The sequence below is a fragment of the Lissotriton vulgaris genome, chromosome 11 (assembly GCF_964263255.1).
Source record: "Lissotriton vulgaris chromosome 11, aLisVul1.2, whole genome shotgun sequence".
Lineage (NCBI taxonomy): Eukaryota > Metazoa > Chordata > Amphibia > Caudata > Salamandridae > Lissotriton > Lissotriton vulgaris.
The window spans coordinates 384,505,212-384,525,152 of NC_141699.1; the positions used below are offsets into that span (position 1 = coordinate 384,505,212).

The following is a 19,941-nucleotide window of genomic DNA, read 5'->3' on the forward strand; positions in this document are numbered from 1 at the left end:
AGATAATTCGTTCAATCACTCAAATATGGTAAATAGTACATTTCCACAGGGACAGCGTCTCCTTGCTTCAGGGGTAGATCAGCAGAGATCATTAGGAAAAGTGATTCACATATAACAAGAGACTCCTAGACAGGAAATAGGGCTGGGTCACTAGGGTAAGAGGCCCTTGAGGTAAGAAGAGAAGAGCTCAAAGCTACAACAAACTGGAAGCATAGGAAAGGGATTTATTAGGTGGAAGGGCTAGGATCAGAGAATGTGAAATCCTTAGAGACTCAATGGGGATAGAAAAAGCAGGACACACAGGTATAGCAAAAGGGCAGGCCAAAGGCTACTGTACTGGGAACAGTAGAAGGGAAGACTACTGTTCTGAGAGGAGTAGAAGGAAAGTTAAGGCATGTCCGGGTGATCAGCCAAGAAAGCATCTCAAACAGATCCTGTCATACACGCGCTCACCTGCTGAACTGAAGACCTCCGGATTGCAGAGGTAGTACCGATGGGAAAACTGCTGCAGAACACGTTCTCTCTCTTGAGTCTCTCCGGTCAGCACCAGGACCTTCAGAAGTGACCTGAGGATGGACGAAAGAGAACTCAGCACAGGATCCTTTACAGGCCTCGGGTGTACCTGCAAAACTCCAAGTGGAACTTCAAAACATGATAGGAGAATGGTCTGGTCTGTTTGGAAACTCCCCAACAAGCCACTGTGCCCGAGGACAGTAGGACTGGTATTCCACCCTCCCAGGTTTTGGACAAAGTAGTTTGTCAGTAAATTTCCTCAGTCAGTCCACAGTACTGCTACCAGGAACAACCCACTTAAAAAAAAAATTGGGCCTTAATTGCCACTGATTGCTATTGAAAAACTGTATAATGGAGAGTTGGCATCCATGACCATATAAAAGATACGTCCTCATTCCAACTATGGTCCTACTCTGTGATTTTCAAAAGCCTTGCAATGTTCATAAAGAAGCACTTTATTCAAGTTTAGAAATGTTAATAAACTATGCCATCCGCCTGCCCTGTATCCCACCCACATATTAAAAAAAAACACTGCTTTCTGCTGAGTTCGGATGTAGAAATTGGGGGGCCTTTTATATCCTTGTGTGACTGACTGGGATCTTGAGGGAACTATTTCCCTGGCTCTCGACCTTTACAGGTGGCTAGTAAGAACAGATCGAGAATGCAAAAGTATGGACATTCTTGAGCAACAGAATCCATTAAAGGGAACGGATGAAATCTTCTGTTTTGGTCTTTATCCGTTCGCAAGATTTGTCGGTTGCTCCCAAGTCTTCCATTCTGATTTTACAACTGTAAGTCTGCATATGTTTTCACTATTTTATTTTACGATATTAACAAGCTTCGTCCCTGCATTCAGTGTTTATGAATTCTGAGCAATACTTCCAACCAACATGTCAAAGCATGAAACTAGTCCGTTAGTCCTTTGACATTTCAGTCCCTGGGTAGCAGTTTATGATGCCCTTCGGTGACTCCGAGCATGGCATGCATCCAGCCATGGATATATAACAAGAAACCTGCTGATGCAAGTATTCTGAAATCATAATCCTGCTCTGCTTTTAGAACTGGCAAGTTTTTTTAGCTTGGGGAAAAAAACCAGGTCCAGAAAAAGAATCCTGGTTGGGTTTTATTACTGCCATTATGTTAAAAGTTGATATTATTTAATATGACTCCAGAAGATCTTTGCGTTGATCAGCTTCATAATGAATCGTGAACCAATGTCTGATACCATAGCCTGTCATGGCTACCACACTCAGCACGATGGGTCAGCAGCTTAAAAGCTTACGGCTGATACTTGGGTGTGACCTGCACGTCTTGAGTTAGAATCCATGCATCTCACCCATCGAAGTCAATACTGAGTATTAAAAAACTATCTACTAGTAACACATCAAAAAGTGAATAAGGAAGTTTATTTATAAACACTATTTTTATTATTGTTAACATTATTATCACATGCAGAGCTCTGTAATGTGTCAACAGTGTTAAATATGAATTACTGGGTGGGCTGATGCTTATTACCACTGTCTGTGTCTATGCAAAGAATGGCATATTAACATGTGTTCACTTAGCATTAGTGTATTAGGCCTGAAACTCAAGTTCTGATATAAATGTCATTTGCTACAGGGACATTTCCCATGTATTTACTGAATATTAGCAGTGGCTGCTTCTGAGCTCCGTAGGATAGCCTTGCAATAAGCTTAAGCTTCCATGGCGCAAAGTAACAAATTCATATTTCCACAGTGCTTTTCATTAAAGCATTATTTTCAGCTTGGAGCTGCAAACACTGGAATCCACGCAAGTAAGCCCTAACTTGACACACACAAATACTAAGGAAGAAAAGGTATAAAAACGGATCCTAATTTGGGAGGGGCAGAAAGAGGAACCTGGTACTGGCAGGAATGCTATCAGTCAGGACAATGAATTGAAGATCTCTGGTCCACAGATTATGGAAGAATCGTACGACTCTGCATCAGGGTACATAAAATAATAATAATAATAATAATAATAATAATAATAATAATATAATGCCATGAGGCAAACAGAGAGTGTTAGACTAATGGAGTAAGGATTTGTAAAAAAAACTAGTTTGGAGTGTAGATTTCATTCACTCTGATTTTGTAACTGCTCAGGTACTTATTTATATGATGGGAACTGTTCCTCTTATGACTTGCAGAAGAGTAGCACACAATAAATATTATAAAGGTTTGTGTGTTTACTTATTTTAAAAGTTAGGGGCACCCCTCTTACCTTATCTTTCCCCTGTAAGAGCAAGAGGTTCTCTTACAAGTTGGTCGGCTTCTAAGCACCCCATCAGTCCTGTAAGCATAACTCATACGCAGGAATGCGAAACACATGTCCATTTTTCTTATCACCGCAAAGGCTGCAGTTTCTTTCGGGCAAGGGCCTTCTGCCCAGGTGTGGGCCCTCCTCCAAAGCTGAGTTCTCACAACATTATTATTAATAGTAGTAATTGTAGGATCTGACATAAGTTGCCCAATGGTAACTTGAAAGCGCTGAGTGTCAATTACAAGGGTGCTGTAGAAAGGAAGCTTCCTTCTTCATGACTAATATCTTACAGTAGTATATGATATTATGTGCTTCGTGTTATGTTCCGTTATGTTATAAGCTATATGTTATGTTACAGGTCACGTTATTTATAATATTATTGGTTATATCACATGGTATAATATTGAAAGGAGGAAAACACGTAAAGTCTAACAATTGGAAACTGCATGTGTAGTGAGAAATTTTATTTTCCCAACATGCCAAACATCTAGAAGTGAAACGGGATAGCCTATGGAAAAACAAGAGAGTTGACAGCCCTGTTCCATGTATTATTTAGCTCATAATAAAACAAAAAATGGTTTTACTTTCTTAAATGAGGAAAAAGTCAAACAGAGGCTTCAACGGCATCAAAATTACATTCTAAATACTAACACATATAAAGCCTGATCAGCACATTGCGTGGCATCTGAATGTCTGCAGAGATTGAACAGAGACTGAGCACTGTGCAGCCGGCAAGCATGTCTTCGTGTTACAATTTTATGGCAGACTCTAGAAGTATGGAAGGTTGAGTCTGTCCTGCTAGGATTCAAATTTAATACAACACACTTTTTAGGTCGTGCTCGCTCTGCGAGGCATGCTGTTTTAGAGTATGCACTATAAGAACTATCCACTCTCTGCCCGTATTTTGAATTGACTTGTGCCCTTGTCTTTCATGAACGCTGGCTTCTGATTCACTATGAGGCTTGTTAGTCCCTCCTTGGTACCGCCTTGTCTCCTTTAGTTACCGCCCATAAGAACTGGACCTTTTACTGGTGTTGATACATGCTCTACTTTATAAGTTGGTGAGCATTATTTTCCTTAATGCTCTTCCCCTATTCCACACACGACATCGAGGCACCCTTACTACTGTATTTATTTAAATTACTCCGCGGTCCGCTTTAACTATAGCGGCCACACTTATTCACTTATTTAATTTACGGTGCAGTCCGCTTTCAGCTTAGCGGCTGCGCTTATTTGATTAATTATTTTACAGGCGGCCGCTTTCACATCAGCGGCTACACTTATTTATTTTATTAATTAATAGCGCGGGTCACTTTCACTGCGCACATTTCTTAATTAATTTATTTTTACTTCGCGTGAAAGTGCACCATATGCGCTTTCACTTTAATATTGTCCGTGCCCCTTTGTTTAGACGCTGCTCACTGTAACCTGAATACAGTGAGCAGCATCTAAATAAATGGGCGTGGCCAACATTAAAGTGCTCTCACATTTGCGAGAGTTTGAGCTTTTGGCATTAAAAATCACATTGCCTTTTGTATATGTATTTGGTTTATAACGCATAAATAAAAGGCATTGTCATTTACAATGCCATCGCTTAACTTCTCGCAAAAGATCTATTGCATTGAAAATGCTTGCTGTATGGAGCTTACAGATCTGCCTGTAATCACTTGGGACAGTTTGAGCACTACAATTCCATACTACTGGCTAGTTCAGGTAGAAGTCATGGGAATGCACATTCTTGCAAGCAGCAACACCTATGTGGTGGTGCCCAACCATCAAAAGGAAAGGCTGGAGCCAAATGGGTCATCTGCTGATGTCCTCACCATTAGTCCCAGCATGCGTCACTCGCATAGCCAAGGGCACAAGTCATTTGGTTAAATCTCATAAACTCACCTCAGGGCCTGGTCAAGTGTCTTCCCAGTAAAGTCAAAGAAGGTGAGATACTCTTGAGCCACCATCCGGCTGAAGTCGGTGCTGAAAACCAGTTCAGGGGCAGAAGAGAAAGACATGCACACGTTACAAGCAGGACAATAGGTTTAGCTCTCACGAGAGTATGGTGCATTTACAGTTTTAATTCAGGGGTGCATAGAGTGACTGAATAGAACACACATTTCCTATTTGTGCTACACAGAGGTAACGCGGAGTTTCCCTATTACATAGAAGATTCACTTTTGTTCTAGTGGGGGAAGACTTCAGAATGCACAAGTTACTACTTGTGTAACGATATATCTGTAAGAGACATTAGTTAGTGATAGATTCCTTACCTTAGAATATCCCCAGGCGTCAGACTGGATCCGGAAATTTTTGCGTAGCAATACCCCTGCGCGCTGGTAGGCGTCGTCTGCGGCTCCGCGTCCGTCGTCGGCGTCGTGAGCGCCGGGATGACGTCATCGGAGTATATAGACGGCGCCCATGCGCGCTGACGTCAGTTCTGATAACACAGCTTTTCCGCGCCAGATACGCAGAGCCATGATAGAACTAACACTGGTGCCATTGAAACTAGGGCCCTGAAAGGGGATGACCTTAACCCTAAATATCGGTTCGCAGAACGGGGAGGATGGGAGGGCGGTAAGGAATCTATCACTAACTAATGTCTCTTACAGATATATCGTTACACAAGTAGTAACTTGTGCATCTGAAAGAGACACGTTAGTGATAGATTCCTTACCTTAGAATAGATACCCCAGCAATACCAACCCCGGTGGTGGGTCTGCGAACCAATATCACACCAGAAAGTCCTGGAGGACGGAACGGCCAAAGAAGCCATCCCTCCGGACTTGACTGTCCAGGCAGTAGTGTCTCGCGAACGTGTGCAGCGAGGCCCACGTGGCTGCCTGACAGATGTCCTGCAGGGGGACACCGCGGCCCAGGGCAGTTGTCGTTGCCGTGGCCCGAGTGGAGTGAGCCCGCAATCCAGCTGGGGGCTCCTTCCTCGCCATGGAGTAGCATGCTTGGATGCACAAGATGATCCACCTGGAGATGGTCCTCTTGTGTACAGCCTTTCCCTTCTTCGGGCCCACGTAACCAACGAAGAGTTGGTCATCCACCCGGAATTGGCGAGTGCGGTCCAGGTAGTAGGAGAGCGCACGTTTTGGATCCAGACGGTGGAGCCTCTCTTCCTCTTTCGAGGGATGCGGAGGCGGAAAGAAGGTGGGCAAGGTGATGGACTGCCCGATGTGGAAGGCCGTGACAACCTTGGGCAGAAAGGAAGGTCGTGTACGCAACACCACCTTATCAGGATGAACAGACAGGAAAGGCGGAGAAGAAGAAAGAGCCTGGAGCTCACTCACCCTCCTGGCAGAGGTGATGGCAACCAGGAAGGCCGTCTTCAGCGTAAGGAGGCGAAGAGGACAGTTATGAAGTGGCTCAAAGGGAGCACACATCAGATAGGTGAGAACAAGGTTCAAGTCCCACTGGGGCATCACGAAGGGAACAGGGGGGAACATGTGTGCGATGCCCTTCAGAAATCTACTCACTATAGGGGACTTGAACAAAGAAGGCTGATCAGGTAGCCTCAAGAAGGCTGAAAGAGCAGAGAGGTACCCTTTAAGAGTGCCCAGAGCAGAGCCCTGCTGGGCAAGGGAGAGAAGAAAGAGCAGCACTTCCGAAAGGGGTGCAGAGAGGGGATCCACAGCCTTTGCTGCGCACCATGCCACAAATCTATTCCACCGGCAGGCGTATACCGACTTCGTGGAGGGACGCCTGGCTGCCAGAATGATGTCACAGACTTCGGGAGGCAAGTCAAATGGCCTCAACTGCCGCCGCTCAATCTCCAAGCTTGTAGGTGGAGACTGGACAGGTTCGGGTGCAGGACCGTCCCCTGCTGCTGCGACAGAAGGTCCTCCCGAAGAGGCAGACGAATCGGGGGATCGACTGACATGCTGAGTAGCTCGGGATACCAGTATCTTCGAGCCCAGTCCGGAGCCACAAGGATAACTTGGGCCCGGTCGCGCTTGATCTTCTTCAGCACTCTGGGCAGAAGTGGTATAGGCGGAAAGGCGTACAACAGGCCGCAGCTCCACTCGCGACGAAAAGCGTCTCCGAGCGAGTGCCGCCTTGGAAACTCCAACGCGCAGAACCGCTGACATTGCGCGTTCTCTTCTGTGGCGAATAGATCTAACCAAGGCTCTCCCCACTTTCGAAAGAGACCTTGCGCCACGTCCGAGTTCAGACGCCATTCGTGATCCATCATGCACCGGCGGCTGAGTTCGTCCGCCCTGGCATTCAGAGAACCTGCCAGGTGTTGAACCACCAGAGTCACGCCCTGATGTTCCAGCCACTGCCAGAGGCGCAGAGCCTCCTGGCAAAGGGTCCACGACCCCACACCGCCCTGTTTGTTGCAGTACCACATGGCGGTGGTGTTGTCGGTGAACACTTGCACCACGCTCCCCCTGACAGAGGGGAGGAAAGCCTTCAGTGCAAGACGAATCGCCCGCAGCTCCAGAAGGTTGATGTGGAGCCGGGACTCCGCCGGAGACCAGAGGCCTCTGATCTCCGCCTCTCCCATGTGGCCTCCCCAGCCCCGGAGGGACGCGTCCGTCACAACTACGTGCTCCGGCTGGGGTAGAGAGAGGGGTCTGCCACTGACCCAGTCGCGGTCCGTGAGCCACCACTGCAGTTGTCTCGCAGTGCCCTCCGAGATCAGGACATGATCGGACAGGTTGCCCTGATGCTGGGCCCACTGAAACTTCAGGTCCCACTGCAGAGCCCGCATCCGCCACCTGGCGTGACGCACCAGAAGGATGCAGGAGGCCATCAGTCCCAGAAGCCGCAGCGTCAACCTGACCGAGACCCGGGATAACGGCCCGAAGATAGGAATCAGAGCCTGAATATCCCGAACCCGCTGCTCGGGTGGGTAAACCCGAAACTGCGCCGAGTCGAGAACCGCTCCGATGAAAAGGAGCTTCTGAGAGGGACACAGGTGTGACTTCGGCACATTGATGGAGAACCCCAGCAAGTGCAGGAGGTCGGCCGTAGTCTGGAGGTGGCTGACGACTGTCTGGGGCGAGCCCGCCTTCAACAACCAGTCGTCGAGGTAGGGGAAGACTGACACCCCTTGCCTGCGCAGATGGGCTGCGACCACCGCCATCACCTTCGTGAACACCCGTGGGGCGCTGGTAAGGCCGAAGGGGAGCACGGTAAACTGAAAGTGCTCGTGGCCTACCGTGAACCGCAGGTAACGCCGGTGGGCCGGCAGGACGGGGATGTGGAAATAGGCGTCCTGCAAGTCCAACGCTACCATCCAGTCTCCTGGGTCCAGGGCAGCCAGGACCTGAGCCAAAGTGAGCATCTTGAACTTCTCCGTACGGAGGAAGCCGTTGACGTTCCGCAGATCCAAGATAGGGCGTAGGCCCCCTTTGCCCTTCTTGGGTACCAGAAAGTAGTGGGAGTAACAGCCACGTCCTACTTCTGGCCCAGGAACGCGCTCGATGGCCCTCTTGGCCAAGAGGACCGAAACTTCCTCTTGCAGAAGTCGCAAGTGATCCCCCGACACACGGTGGCATTGAGGTGGCATGGATGGAGGGGAAGACTCGAAGGGGAGGGAGAAACCCCTTCGGACAATTTGCAGCACCCACCTGTCCGAAGTGACTGTATGCCAGTGGGAGAGGTGATGGCGAACCCTGCCTCCCACAGGCGTCACATGGGCCTGAAAACTCGGACTAGGAAGGTTTTGAGGCGGGGGCTGCTGAGGGAGGTGTGGACTGGCCTCGCCGCTGGCCCCGACCACCGCCACGGCGGTTCCCACGGCCGCCACCGCGTTGCTGAACATTCTGCGGCGCGTGGCTGACGGTCCGTGGTGGGGCGCCCCTTCCGTGGCCACGAAAGGAGCGAAAGGCACCCGATTGCTGGCGTGGGGCCGCAAGACCCAAGGACTTGGCCGTGGCCCTGGAGTCCTTAAAACGTTCCAGCGCATGGTCTGCCTTGTCGCCGAAGAGGCGACGGCCATCAAACGGCATGTCCAGGAGAGTAGCCTGGACATCGGCCGAGAAATTGGCGGACCTCAACCAGGCGTGGCGTCGAACCGCCACCGTCGTTGCCATCGCCCTGCCCAGTGAGTCCGTGGTATCCAGCCCACACCGGATGGAAAAACGTGCTGCATCTCGGCCGTCCGCAAGGGTTTGGCTGAGTTTAGCCCTGACCTCCTCAGAGCATTGTGGCAGCACCTCCGCAACCGTGTCCCACAGAGTGTGGGTGTAGCGGCCCAAGAGACAGTTGGTGTTCACTGACCGGAGCCCTAGGCTCACAGACGAGAAGACCTTCTTCCCGAACTGCTCATATCTCTTGGATTCCCGATCGGGCGGGGCCGTCGGGAATGCGGTCTGGGAAGTGGAGGCCTGGATGACCAGGCTCTCGGGGGTGGGGTGGGTGGACAAAAAGCAAGGGTCGCCCGGTGCCGGGCGGTAGCGTCTGGCCACGTTCCTATCCACAGGGGGACCTGTGGCGGGCTTGGACCAAGTGCCCAGCAGAACGTCACACAAGGCCTCATTGAACGGCAGAAGGGGCTCCGCGGAGCCGGACTGCTGTTTGAGTACCTCAGTGAGGAGATTAGTCCTCACGGCCGCGACGGGGAGCTCAAGGTGTAGGGCCTTAGCTGCCTTCGTCAACACTACACTGTAGGCAGAACCCGCCTCCGAAGCCACAGTCGGGGGCGACGTAAATCCAGTGTCTGGCGATGTGTCAATACCACTGGCCTCCCCAAGCTCATATGTCCAGTCCTGATGAGACTGGCAATCACGTGCCAGAGGGTCCTCGGACCCCTCCCACTGCTCCTCGTCACCCAGCTCCTGGAGACCAGGATCAACAGCCAGGGCCTCCTCGTGGAGATAGAATTCTCCGACGGCCGACGGAATCGGCGCCCAGCGGCGCCCCTCCGACGCCTGAGGCGGACCGTAGGAAGCATTGGGGTCGGCAACCACTACGGCTGCCGGGGACGACACCTGAAGGGACGGCGCCGGTGAGGTCGTAAGGTCGACCGGCGAGGTCCCGGATCCGGAGCCGGATCCAACGAGGTCGCGCGGCGCCGGGACCGAAGTCGCCAGCGGCGCCGGGCCCGAAGTACCCGACGTCATCGGGGCCGAAGCGCCCGACCCGGAAGGACCTCCAGACGGAGCCGATCGGCCCGAAGGCGCCACGGGAACCGACTGAGGAGGGAGGGCCCTCATGGCCATGAGGTACCTCTCGACCTCCTCCTGCGACGCGCCGTGCCCAGGGACCCGAAGGTGTGGGGCAGGCGGCGACGCTTGCGACTCCCGCGGAGCCGCGTGGGCGGTGTCGCCCGAATCCCCGGTCGCATCGAGCGAGCGACGGGGCGGGTCGGAGGACCGATGGTGTCGCTCCGACCTCTCATGCCTCTTACCTGAGGACTTGGATCCAGACGATCGGTGACCACTCCCGGAGCGTCGATGACTCCGACCTCGCGACCTGTCCCTCGACCTCCCGTGGGACCGGGACCGGGACCTGGAGCGGCGCGGGGCCGACTGCCTCAGCTCGAGACGCTTGCGGGACCGCTCCCGCCTAGCCTTCGACGTCAGGGCCCGGCAGTCGTCACAGGTTCGATCGTCGTGGTCGAGGCCTAAGCACTTCAGGCACCGGCGATGGGGGTCCGTGACCGACATGAGTCGGCCGCACTTCGAGCAAGGCTTGAACCCGGGCATCCCTGGCACCGATAGTCGAGAATCGACTAAGTAGAGGATCAAAAAGACCAAAAAAGTTTTCAGTCAAAAAGTGACTGGGGGTAGAGCTTCTTCCGGATCTGCGCTAGCTGGCGCGGAAAAAAGAAGAACTAACGTCAGCGCGCATGGGCGCCGTCTATATACTCCGATGACGTCATCCCGGCGCTCACGACGCCGACGACGGACGCGGAGCCGCAGACGACGCCTACCAGCGCGCAGGGGTATTGCTACGCAAAAATTTCCGGATCCAGTCTGACGCCTGGGGATATTCTAAGGTAAGGAATCTATCACTAACGTGTCTCTTTCAGATAGTGCGCTATTATTTGTGTAAAGAACCACCAGCTGAGTGGAAAGAGGAGTTATGTTACTGTACTGGGTAAATGGTTCTTCTCAGCAACATTCTGGCGTACTCTGTTAAAAGTTTCTAGAACCAGGCTGCTACTGGGAGCTGCCTTTTTTAAGCCGATTCTCAAAAATATACTGTAGTATTGGGGGTTTCCATCTACATTTGGAATTCAATAAGGTTTCTTGGAGTACTACAGGGAGCTGCAACTGCTATAGTGTTCCAAAGAGTATTCCTAAAAAATAATTTATGAATTTTTGTTTTTGCTTTAATACATTTCACACGCATCTGTACACATGAACGTACATTATCATTTGATGTTTCTTTTTTCCCAATGGCAAAATATTTTTCTACCCGCTTTCCTTATAAGCCTATAAATTTTGAGGTGATCCTTAACCAGGAAAACTCCAGACACTCATTTACTCCTCTCCTTGACTGAAGTAAATCTTCAACCATTTGAAGGGTGGGAATTGGTAAAGAAAAAGTTTCTGAGCATCCCCAAACTCACAGCCTGAAACACCTTCATGGAGCAGATTTACCCCATACAATATGACACCATGGTGGCAAATGGATACAATTGCACATGTAAATCAAGCCGAAATGAACTAACATATGCAAATAGACTAGTGAATTGGGCCCATATTTCCTGTAACAGTTACTCATTTAGCGAGTGACCCAAGTAGCAGCTATTCTGAAGTATTCTGTTAAAGTTATCACCGCACCCTGTCGCTCCACAGATTGCTCATCTCGACAAACGGAATTAGACATCTGTCTGCGGGGGAAACTCAGAATAATAATAATAATCCACATTTGTAAAGCGCGAACAATCACCCTCTAGGCGCTGGGGGCGGTCAGGAAGATTAAGCAAGCTATTGCGCAGAGTCACATGGTGCTGGGCTAGAACCATTTCAAAAGTCATCTTTCGACCCCTAAATCGGATACAATGCCATAAAAGTAGCAGATTATGCACTATATAAACGATGAAACAATACCAACATCCACTTCTGCCATTGACAGTGGCAGTCTTAACCCATCCACCTCCTGTCCTAAATCTAGATACCCAATGCCCTTTATACATCAAACCACCCATCTCCCGGCAATACTTGACCCACCATCATGCTGCATGAAGGGCTCATTTCCTTACTTTTTCTGAAGATGAGGAGCGACTTCTGACTTCCTGAAACCATCCAGGTTGTACAGCTTTGTGGCCAACGTCTTGGCAGCGTCATGATTCTTGAGGGCCCCGTTAGAAACCGAATGGACGTCACAGGACTCGGACTCTGGCTCCTGTGACCGAATCGATGAGTAGCTGCATAGAAAGCAAATATTTCATCATAAAAAAGGAACTAAAGTACCAGAATGATAGCTAACCAAAGTAAGTGTAATCTAGGCTGAGCTAGGCAAACGAAGAGTGATAATATTCTGATATGACTAAGCTTTGAAATGAGTTAAATCATTTAAAAAGAAAGAAGCATTGTGTACAGAGAGACCCTTCAGACAAACACACTTTTTAAGGAGAATGATCAGGAGTGATATACCCTACAAACGTGTGGGTAATCAACAGGCATGGGTGACATCCTACACAATGAAGTGAGAGCAGTGATAAATGAAGCCTCTGAACAGTAATAAGAATCCCCAGTGGAAGCAAGGAGATTAATAGCCGTGATTGGTATCATATAGAATAGAATGACACCTGTTTAGTAGGAAACCACATAAAAGTAAGAAGCCCTTTAAGGAAGAAGCTAAATCTTCTACGAGTCTTGATATCATGTGTGTTGGCGGCAAGTGTCAGCCTTTGGAGTTAGAAAAATAGCAGAATCGTTTTCCGAATGCCTATACTTCCAACTACCACTATTTTTATGCACAGCAAATAACCGCTAGATTTCTCAAGATTAATAATTTGTGGTGGGGAAAGACATCAAGCCAGAGAAGTAGGCCTTCAAAATTCTTAGATGCTAGGCAGAGATAGCACCTCAGCAAGCCAAGAGTTATGGAGGAAGATGCTGGACTACTGGGCTCTAAAATGGGAACTCAAGTGCTCTCCATCAGGGATTTTAAATGTGTGCTGTTTTACCCTGTTTAAATACAGTCTACCAGTCATGTACATTTCCGGCACTTCTCTATAGATTTTGCCAAGTTACGTGTTGCCAAGTTACATGTTGCCTGACCAAAGGCCGCTAGAACTGAGAGAGCACTCTTTTATAATGGCGGTAATTCAAGCTGCAGGGAGCATACACATATGTGGTTTGCTGTTTGCAAGTTCGGCTTCTCTGAATATTGCCTATTTTTTCCATTTTTATGTTTGTCCTGCAGAGAGACAGCTGTACAGTCACATATCTATCAGTAATTTACTGTCATTAGCTTTGATTTATTATTAAGACTAGAGGCACACTTTGTGCATAATTCACTTTTGCACAAATATCACTTGCATTTCCCCTTCTATTTCTTAGACTAGTTTCCTTTCTCCCAAACATATCATGAGTTCTTATGTGTTTAAGAAGACAGATGTAAGGAACAATTAATAATCAGCAACCCCTTCTAATTCACTGCGATTTACTGATAGCATCTCACTCAATCTTCCTAGTGTGGCCTCTAGTTTTCGGACTAGATTCTTTATCTCGATCTCACTTGAATCATTGGTTCTTTCCTTCCAATTTAGCAGCATTTTGTATTCTCTGCTACTGTGTGCTCTTTGGAAATTTGCTATATATTCTTCTTCTTCCACCGGAGCAGCTTCCCCTACTCCCGAACACGAAACTGTGCTAATTTATCAAATAAAATAGGTGCAGGGGCCTACATTTTTGTAGGAACAGCACTGCCGAATATCAGGCTTACCAAAAAACAAACCTAAAATTTCACCTCGCTTTTCTTTCTTCCACCACGATATGATTCCAGTTTCCTTATCTCTCTCTTGAAGGTTCTGTTACATCCATGTTTCTCTCTTTGTTACTCTCTTCCTACCTTTCTCTTTTCTGTCTTTCCCTCTCTTACACTGGGTCAAAGACTGATTGATGAAAAATAAGTCCCAGTCCCCAAAAACGAGTGCTGGTGCCCACTATATGCAAACCCCTGTTTAAGTTAAGCACTAGACAAGAGACCTGCATCTGTCTGAAAGTTTATTCTGTTGTTTGTGTGTTACTGCTCCATGAGAGTCAAATATAGGTGAGATACTGTTCATAATGTTGTCAAAACAGCGTCCCACATGACCATTGTGTCCAAAATACCATCTATAAGGATATCGCCCCTTTGGCGTTAGTAACAGAACATTACTCGCAATTGAACAATATTTGTGTGAACTATATTTAGGACACAATATATATATGTAAGGTGATATTTCCGTGTGTGATAGTCTTACTAGGTAAGCATGTTTTCTTCGAAGCACTCATATAATTTAGTTACAACTGTATCATCTTTCAGTGTCCACGATGAAATTCTACTCACTTGCTCCTTTATTCAGAAAACGTTCTGAAATAAGCTGTGTAAAATGCCATGGCCAAATTACAGAAACCATTGATTTTGAAGTTTAATTCCATGCTTAAAATTATGGGGGTAATGGATTTCCATGACAACATTAAAGTCAACAGTAAGTTGAGGTGCTGGAGGAAGTTCTTTGTTAATCTTTTGGGAAAATATTTTAGCTAGTGTATTCAAGCACAGTAGTCACAACGAACATACATATTACTACACTCCTCTACCCCAGCAATCCATCAGCACTGGGGCATAACCACAGAAATGCCTTTAAGCAGTTTAAGTATATAGCAGAGTCTCCTAAATATCTGCTATAAAGGAATGTACTTTGTGTACGTTTTCGGATTAAAAACATAGAATATTAAACTTCTGAGTTACACGTTCCTAAGGGAAAAGGAATATGGAGTGGTTTAATGTAATATCTTACTATTGCGTAAGAGCAATTTACCCAAGGCAATGGCCTTGCAACCCTGTTCACTTCACAAGAGGCCGACGGCTAACAAAAAAAAAAAGTGGAGGTGATCATTAACATGTGAGCAGTAACAGGTGCCAAGTCAAACAAGCCAGAGTTTGTAAAATAATGGAGATCCTTTAGATGTGCCTGCCATTCTATGAAAAGAGTGACACCCACATAGGTGAGTAAGATGAACTGTGAGTCTACTGAAGTAAAGAGAACTCTCTAAAGGCAAAACTGATCTATACAGATCAGTACCAGATTGAAGCAAATGGGTTGAGACTCCACTGAGGAAGCTGGGATCTTATCTGTTGTCTGGGTGTGATTTCCACAGACTGAGATCCAGTGAATCCCGCCAAATCTTCCAAAAGGTGAGTGAGTGACTATGTAAAGCACTGGGATATGCAGGAGACAATTTAACAGAAACGTGTCACAGTGAAGGTTGAGTATGAAAGGAAAAACAGTCTGACCTTCCCGTAGGGCTGGAGCAGTTGCTGGTGTAGCTTTCCTCCGCATCATCAGTCTCACTCTCAGCTTCCTTTATGTCCTCCGTCCAGGCTTTTCTGGGTCTATGAACCTTAACAAATCCATCCACCTCCTCTTCTTCAGAGCTCGAATAGGACTGGCTGTGACTGTCCATGGACCAGTCAAGTAAATGGACCGGCGTAGCTGATCGCCCTGTGAAGAAGGTCACCGGTTGTGGAATCGGTTCTTCCCAAGAGATGAGATCCGGGGTGAGGGGTGGAGACTGGACTAACACAATGGACGAGTTGCTGCCATCTGCATTTACAATAAGATCCTCAATGGGAGCTTGTTGGTGGCAGTCCGTGGTGTTTTTTAAGGGATCCTGGGTGTTAACTAGCAGACAGCTCTGTACAGCACTCACCTCTGGATCCTTGGTATGGACAGACAGATGGCTTTCACCATTGTTGACCTGTGGCACCTGGCTGTGGAAAGATAGACTGCTCTCTGCAGCATTCCTGCTCGAGTCCTTGGTGTTGAACGGCAGATTGCATTTGGCAAAATCCTCATCCAGCAGGAGGGCAGCAATCATAGAAAAACTGGAGTCTGAAATCAGGAGGCCTTCGTCACGGTTCGAGTCACCTTCAGTTACAACTATAGTGGGAGATAGAGCAACCAGTTCAGATTGAAAAGAACAAGGACATATTTCAGTACCTACCACTGACGGTCCCCTTCCCAGGCCTTACACACCCTTGGTCTGGCAACTCTGGACAAGAAGACAGTCTGTCTATCCCAGCCCTAACTGACGGAAAACGAACAAGACCTAGTTTTATAATTGTACAACAGATCATGGGTAGTAGGGGTTTCAGATTTGGAAGACACTTTTCTAGGCTCCTGCCTTAAAAACATATGCAGCACTGTTCATCGTTTGGGCATAATACACCAACAACACCCATGCACTCATCAAAAACAGCTTTCAAACAATCATGTCATTCAAATTTCTCAGCGAGACAAGAAATCTGAGAAATGTTGGCTTTTGGGCAAATGATGCCCTGATCTAACCTTTCTTATTACTTTCAATTCCTTCCTCCTATTTGGATTGTATAATATCCACAAATGAGGGTTCCTCGTTTGAATTCCTGATCAATTAACTTCTCCTTATATACACCAGTTTCACCCATGCAGTATAAACTCCTTAAATCCCATATTCTTGCTGCCTTAACCCCTTGCCCGCGGCCGGAAATCCGCTCCTGTGCGGCACATTCCGATCGTGGGCATGGTCATGACGGCCGGGAGCCGTCATTAGCACAAGAGCACTGTGTGCCATGACGGCTCCTGGCCGTCATAAGCATGGAAGGGGTTAACTTCCATCTCAAAAAGTCTTCACTCCATGAACATATATTTGCTGTAGACAATGTAACTTTCTGTTTGACAAGTCTAAGCTTGATCCTTGAGGGCAGATGCTGAGGTGCACGCATTCACACTCACCTGTTTCACTGCTGAAAGTGTGGATCGCCGTAGAGCTGCATGATGGCTCACTCTGCTGTGGAAGGGGCTTGGAAGATCTTATCTCCTGTGAAGAGAAAAGCAGAAGGTGACCCACGTGTGATGTCCAGACCAGCCTAACATCTGATGCTGGGGCCTCTCCTGTCTGCCCATTTATGGGTAGCTTTTCTACATTCTAAATCAAGACTGGTCATTTTTTTTGCATGTCTCCTGCCAAGTCAGCTGTTGCACTTACTCTTCCCAAGTGACCAGCTTGTGCACATTTCAACCAAGCTTTCCAAATCCCATCTATAGGTTGCCCGCCATTACCATGTCCATAGTTTGCATGTGTCATGTTCTTTCTTTGTTTAATTCCCGCCCTAGTCAGATTTTGTATGTCCTTTCCCCAGCATGGCCAGCTTTCATAAACCCAAACCAAACTCTTTTCATATATCCCACCTTCAGGCTAGCAATCTGTCACAGGGATCATTCTGAAACAATCCTCACTTCTTTCATGTCCCTCCCATCTTGGCCAGCAACCATAACATATTCATCGGCCTGTAAAATTTCACACATCAAATTCCTAGCCAAACCAACTATAGGTAGGGTAACAGAAAGGTATTATATAACAAGCACTGGCATATCCAATAGGTTCCGCCTAGTGGCCTATTAGATTTGCCAGAGGATTTTAGCTGTGCTGCACAGCATCCTTGATGCTGTGCATCATGGCTAAAGTAAAAAAATATATATATACCTGTAGAAACAATAGTTTATCTTGGTGAATAAGATCAGCATACAAGTTTCCTTGTAGCATTTTTATTCTATACTATAGTACTCTTCCAGGAACCATCCCGGCCACCACCTTCAAGGCTGCTCCACCTGTCCCATTTCAAAGCATAATATTCTAGGTCAACAGTCAAAGGAGAATGACAACATCATGTTCCATGACTCACAGCATCCCCCTTAAGCAGATACCACACCACATACCTCCCTCCTATAACAAAGCTTATAACAGGAACAACAAAAAGTGTGTCCAAAACAAAATATCCTCCTACAATTAAAACTTTACATCAAATATATATACAAAACTAAATTTGCAGGAAATCTACAACCACCTACACCCTGCTATAGATCTCGAAATATTTCAGTGTTTTACACTCTTTAACTCTTCCTTCCCCGTCCACACTTTTCATCACTATTCCCTGCTGATTTCATCATCATCCTCTCTCACAACCTTCACCTCCACCACTCTGTTCAAGTTCCATACTTTTGAGTCTTCCGTTTTTACAGCATTCCTTCACAACTTTAATTGGAGTGAAGAGCTCATTGACTATTCCCTGGTTTTATAACCTTCCCTCAGTCACCAACCTGCACCGTGGTCACTTTCACACTCCTTTTGCCATCAAACCATTGTTTCCTTCGAACTCCTCTACTCTCCAATTCTTGTTTTTACCGTCATCACCCTCCAGATATTTGCATTCAGCCAAGCCGGAGATACCACGCCGTTCGATCGTCTCCCTTTAAACAACTCAAAAGGAGGTTTTCCTGGAATGAGTGAGGAGTTTACCAATGCATTTGAACTTTCTTGCATATCTCCTTTTTCCATCCCACACCACCACTGTTTGAGATTTGTACAGTTTTCTTCATAACTCGATTAAAATGCTCAACCATTTTGTTGGCCTTGGGATAATACAGTGCAATTTCCTTATGTCCAAATCCATACTTTTTTAAGAATGCCTTCATTTCCTTGGAGACCAGCTAAACTCCATTGTCTATCAGTAATGATCCAGGTACCCCTTTACGTCCAATAAGTTCTTTCAGGAAAGTCACAGGATGCCTAGTCTCAAATCCATGAGTGCACATAACTTCCGGCAACCATGAATACATATCAAGCAGTACTAAAACATACCATGTTTCTCCTTTGGAGTGTATAGGCCCAAAAATATCCAAGGCTACTTCTTCCCATGGACCATTGGGTAACTTCCATACTGTCATCTGTTGAACTCTAGCTTTAAGGCCTTTATCACTGATCATGCATCGCACACAGTCCTGTACACAATTCCCCACCTGAACATCCATTCCCGGCCACAGTACACCATTATCAACCATTCCTTAGTTTTAGTCATACCTGCATGTCCTTCTTGCAGCGTCACAAACAGATCCCCACGCATGGCTTCAGGAAAACCAACCACCTTCCTCTGTACAGTAAACCCTTACTCTCAGACAATTCCTCCCTTACATCCTAATATTTTATGCACTGCTCACTCCATCACTTTTCCAACCAGACTTCAATTGCCTGAAAACTTCCTGCAGTACATCATCTTTTCCAGTAGCTGCTCTCCACTGTGCCTCGTAAAAAGCAAAAACCCAAGTTTCACAGAAATGCAAAACTTCAACTTCTTCATCCATCACGTCCTTGTCCATTTCAGCAATCAATCTGGACAATGAATCCGCTACCACATTCCTAGCTCCTAGAATGTACACCACCTGAAACCTGTACTCTTACAGCACCACAATCCACTTCCTTCTACTAGAAGCCACATCTATTCCTTTCTTGTGCATAATCTCCTTCAACAGTTTATGATCGGTCTTTACTGTAAACTTCCGACTCCAGAGAAACATCCTCATCTTTCTTATAGCTCAGTAAAAAGCCAGTGCCACACTCTTAATGTCGAAGTAAAGTCTTTTAGCTCCTTTCAAAATGTGTGATGCAAGCATTATTGTCCTCTCTTCTGCACCTTCACCTTGCACTAATACAGCTCCTAAGCCCTTCACACAGGCATTCATATGAGCGTGGATTTGCCCCTGGGATCAAAACTCCTGAGATTGTGTGCCATTTCAAGTCTCAACTTTATTGTTTCAAACTCTTCTTCGCATCTACGATCCCAGACAAATTCTACATCTTTCTTCAACAACCCCCTCATTCTCTCACTTCTCATGGCAAAATCTGGTACAAATTTATTGTAATATTCTGCCACACCTAAACAGTTGTGCAACTCTTCTTTACTCGCAGGTGGCTCCAACTTGATGATAGCTTAAACTATAACTGCTTTTAGTTTAAGGCCATCCGCTGATATTTCATGCCCTAAATACTCAATGTGAGATTGCCTGAACTTACATTTCTCTCCCTTAATTGTAAGTTTCATCCATTCCACCCAACTAAACACTTCCCATACTTGCCAATCATGATCCTCCAGATCTTCACCAAATATCAAGATGTCATCTTGATACAGCTTATTGTGTTCCACCCCTTTCAGCAC

The 19,941-nt window shown here is 47.0% G+C and overlaps 1 protein-coding gene across 1 annotated transcript in view; it reads right to left on the reverse strand.

Moving 5' to 3' along the window:
* Positions 1 to 19,941, reverse strand: part of LOC147679829 (uncharacterized) — a 342,930-nt gene that overhangs the window by 119,702 nt on the left and 203,287 nt on the right. The window contains exons 3-7 of the mRNA XM_086943387.1: positions 16,685 to 16,769; positions 15,205 to 15,850; positions 11,957 to 12,121; positions 4,690 to 4,770; positions 454 to 566 (exon numbers count right to left, since the gene is read on the reverse strand). Of these exons, the coding sequence (XP_086799513.1) occupies positions 454 to 566; positions 4,690 to 4,770; positions 11,957 to 12,121; positions 15,205 to 15,850; positions 16,685 to 16,769 (1,090 nt within the window). The remainder of the gene's footprint in view (positions 1 to 453; positions 567 to 4,689; positions 4,771 to 11,956; positions 12,122 to 15,204; positions 15,851 to 16,684; positions 16,770 to 19,941) is intronic.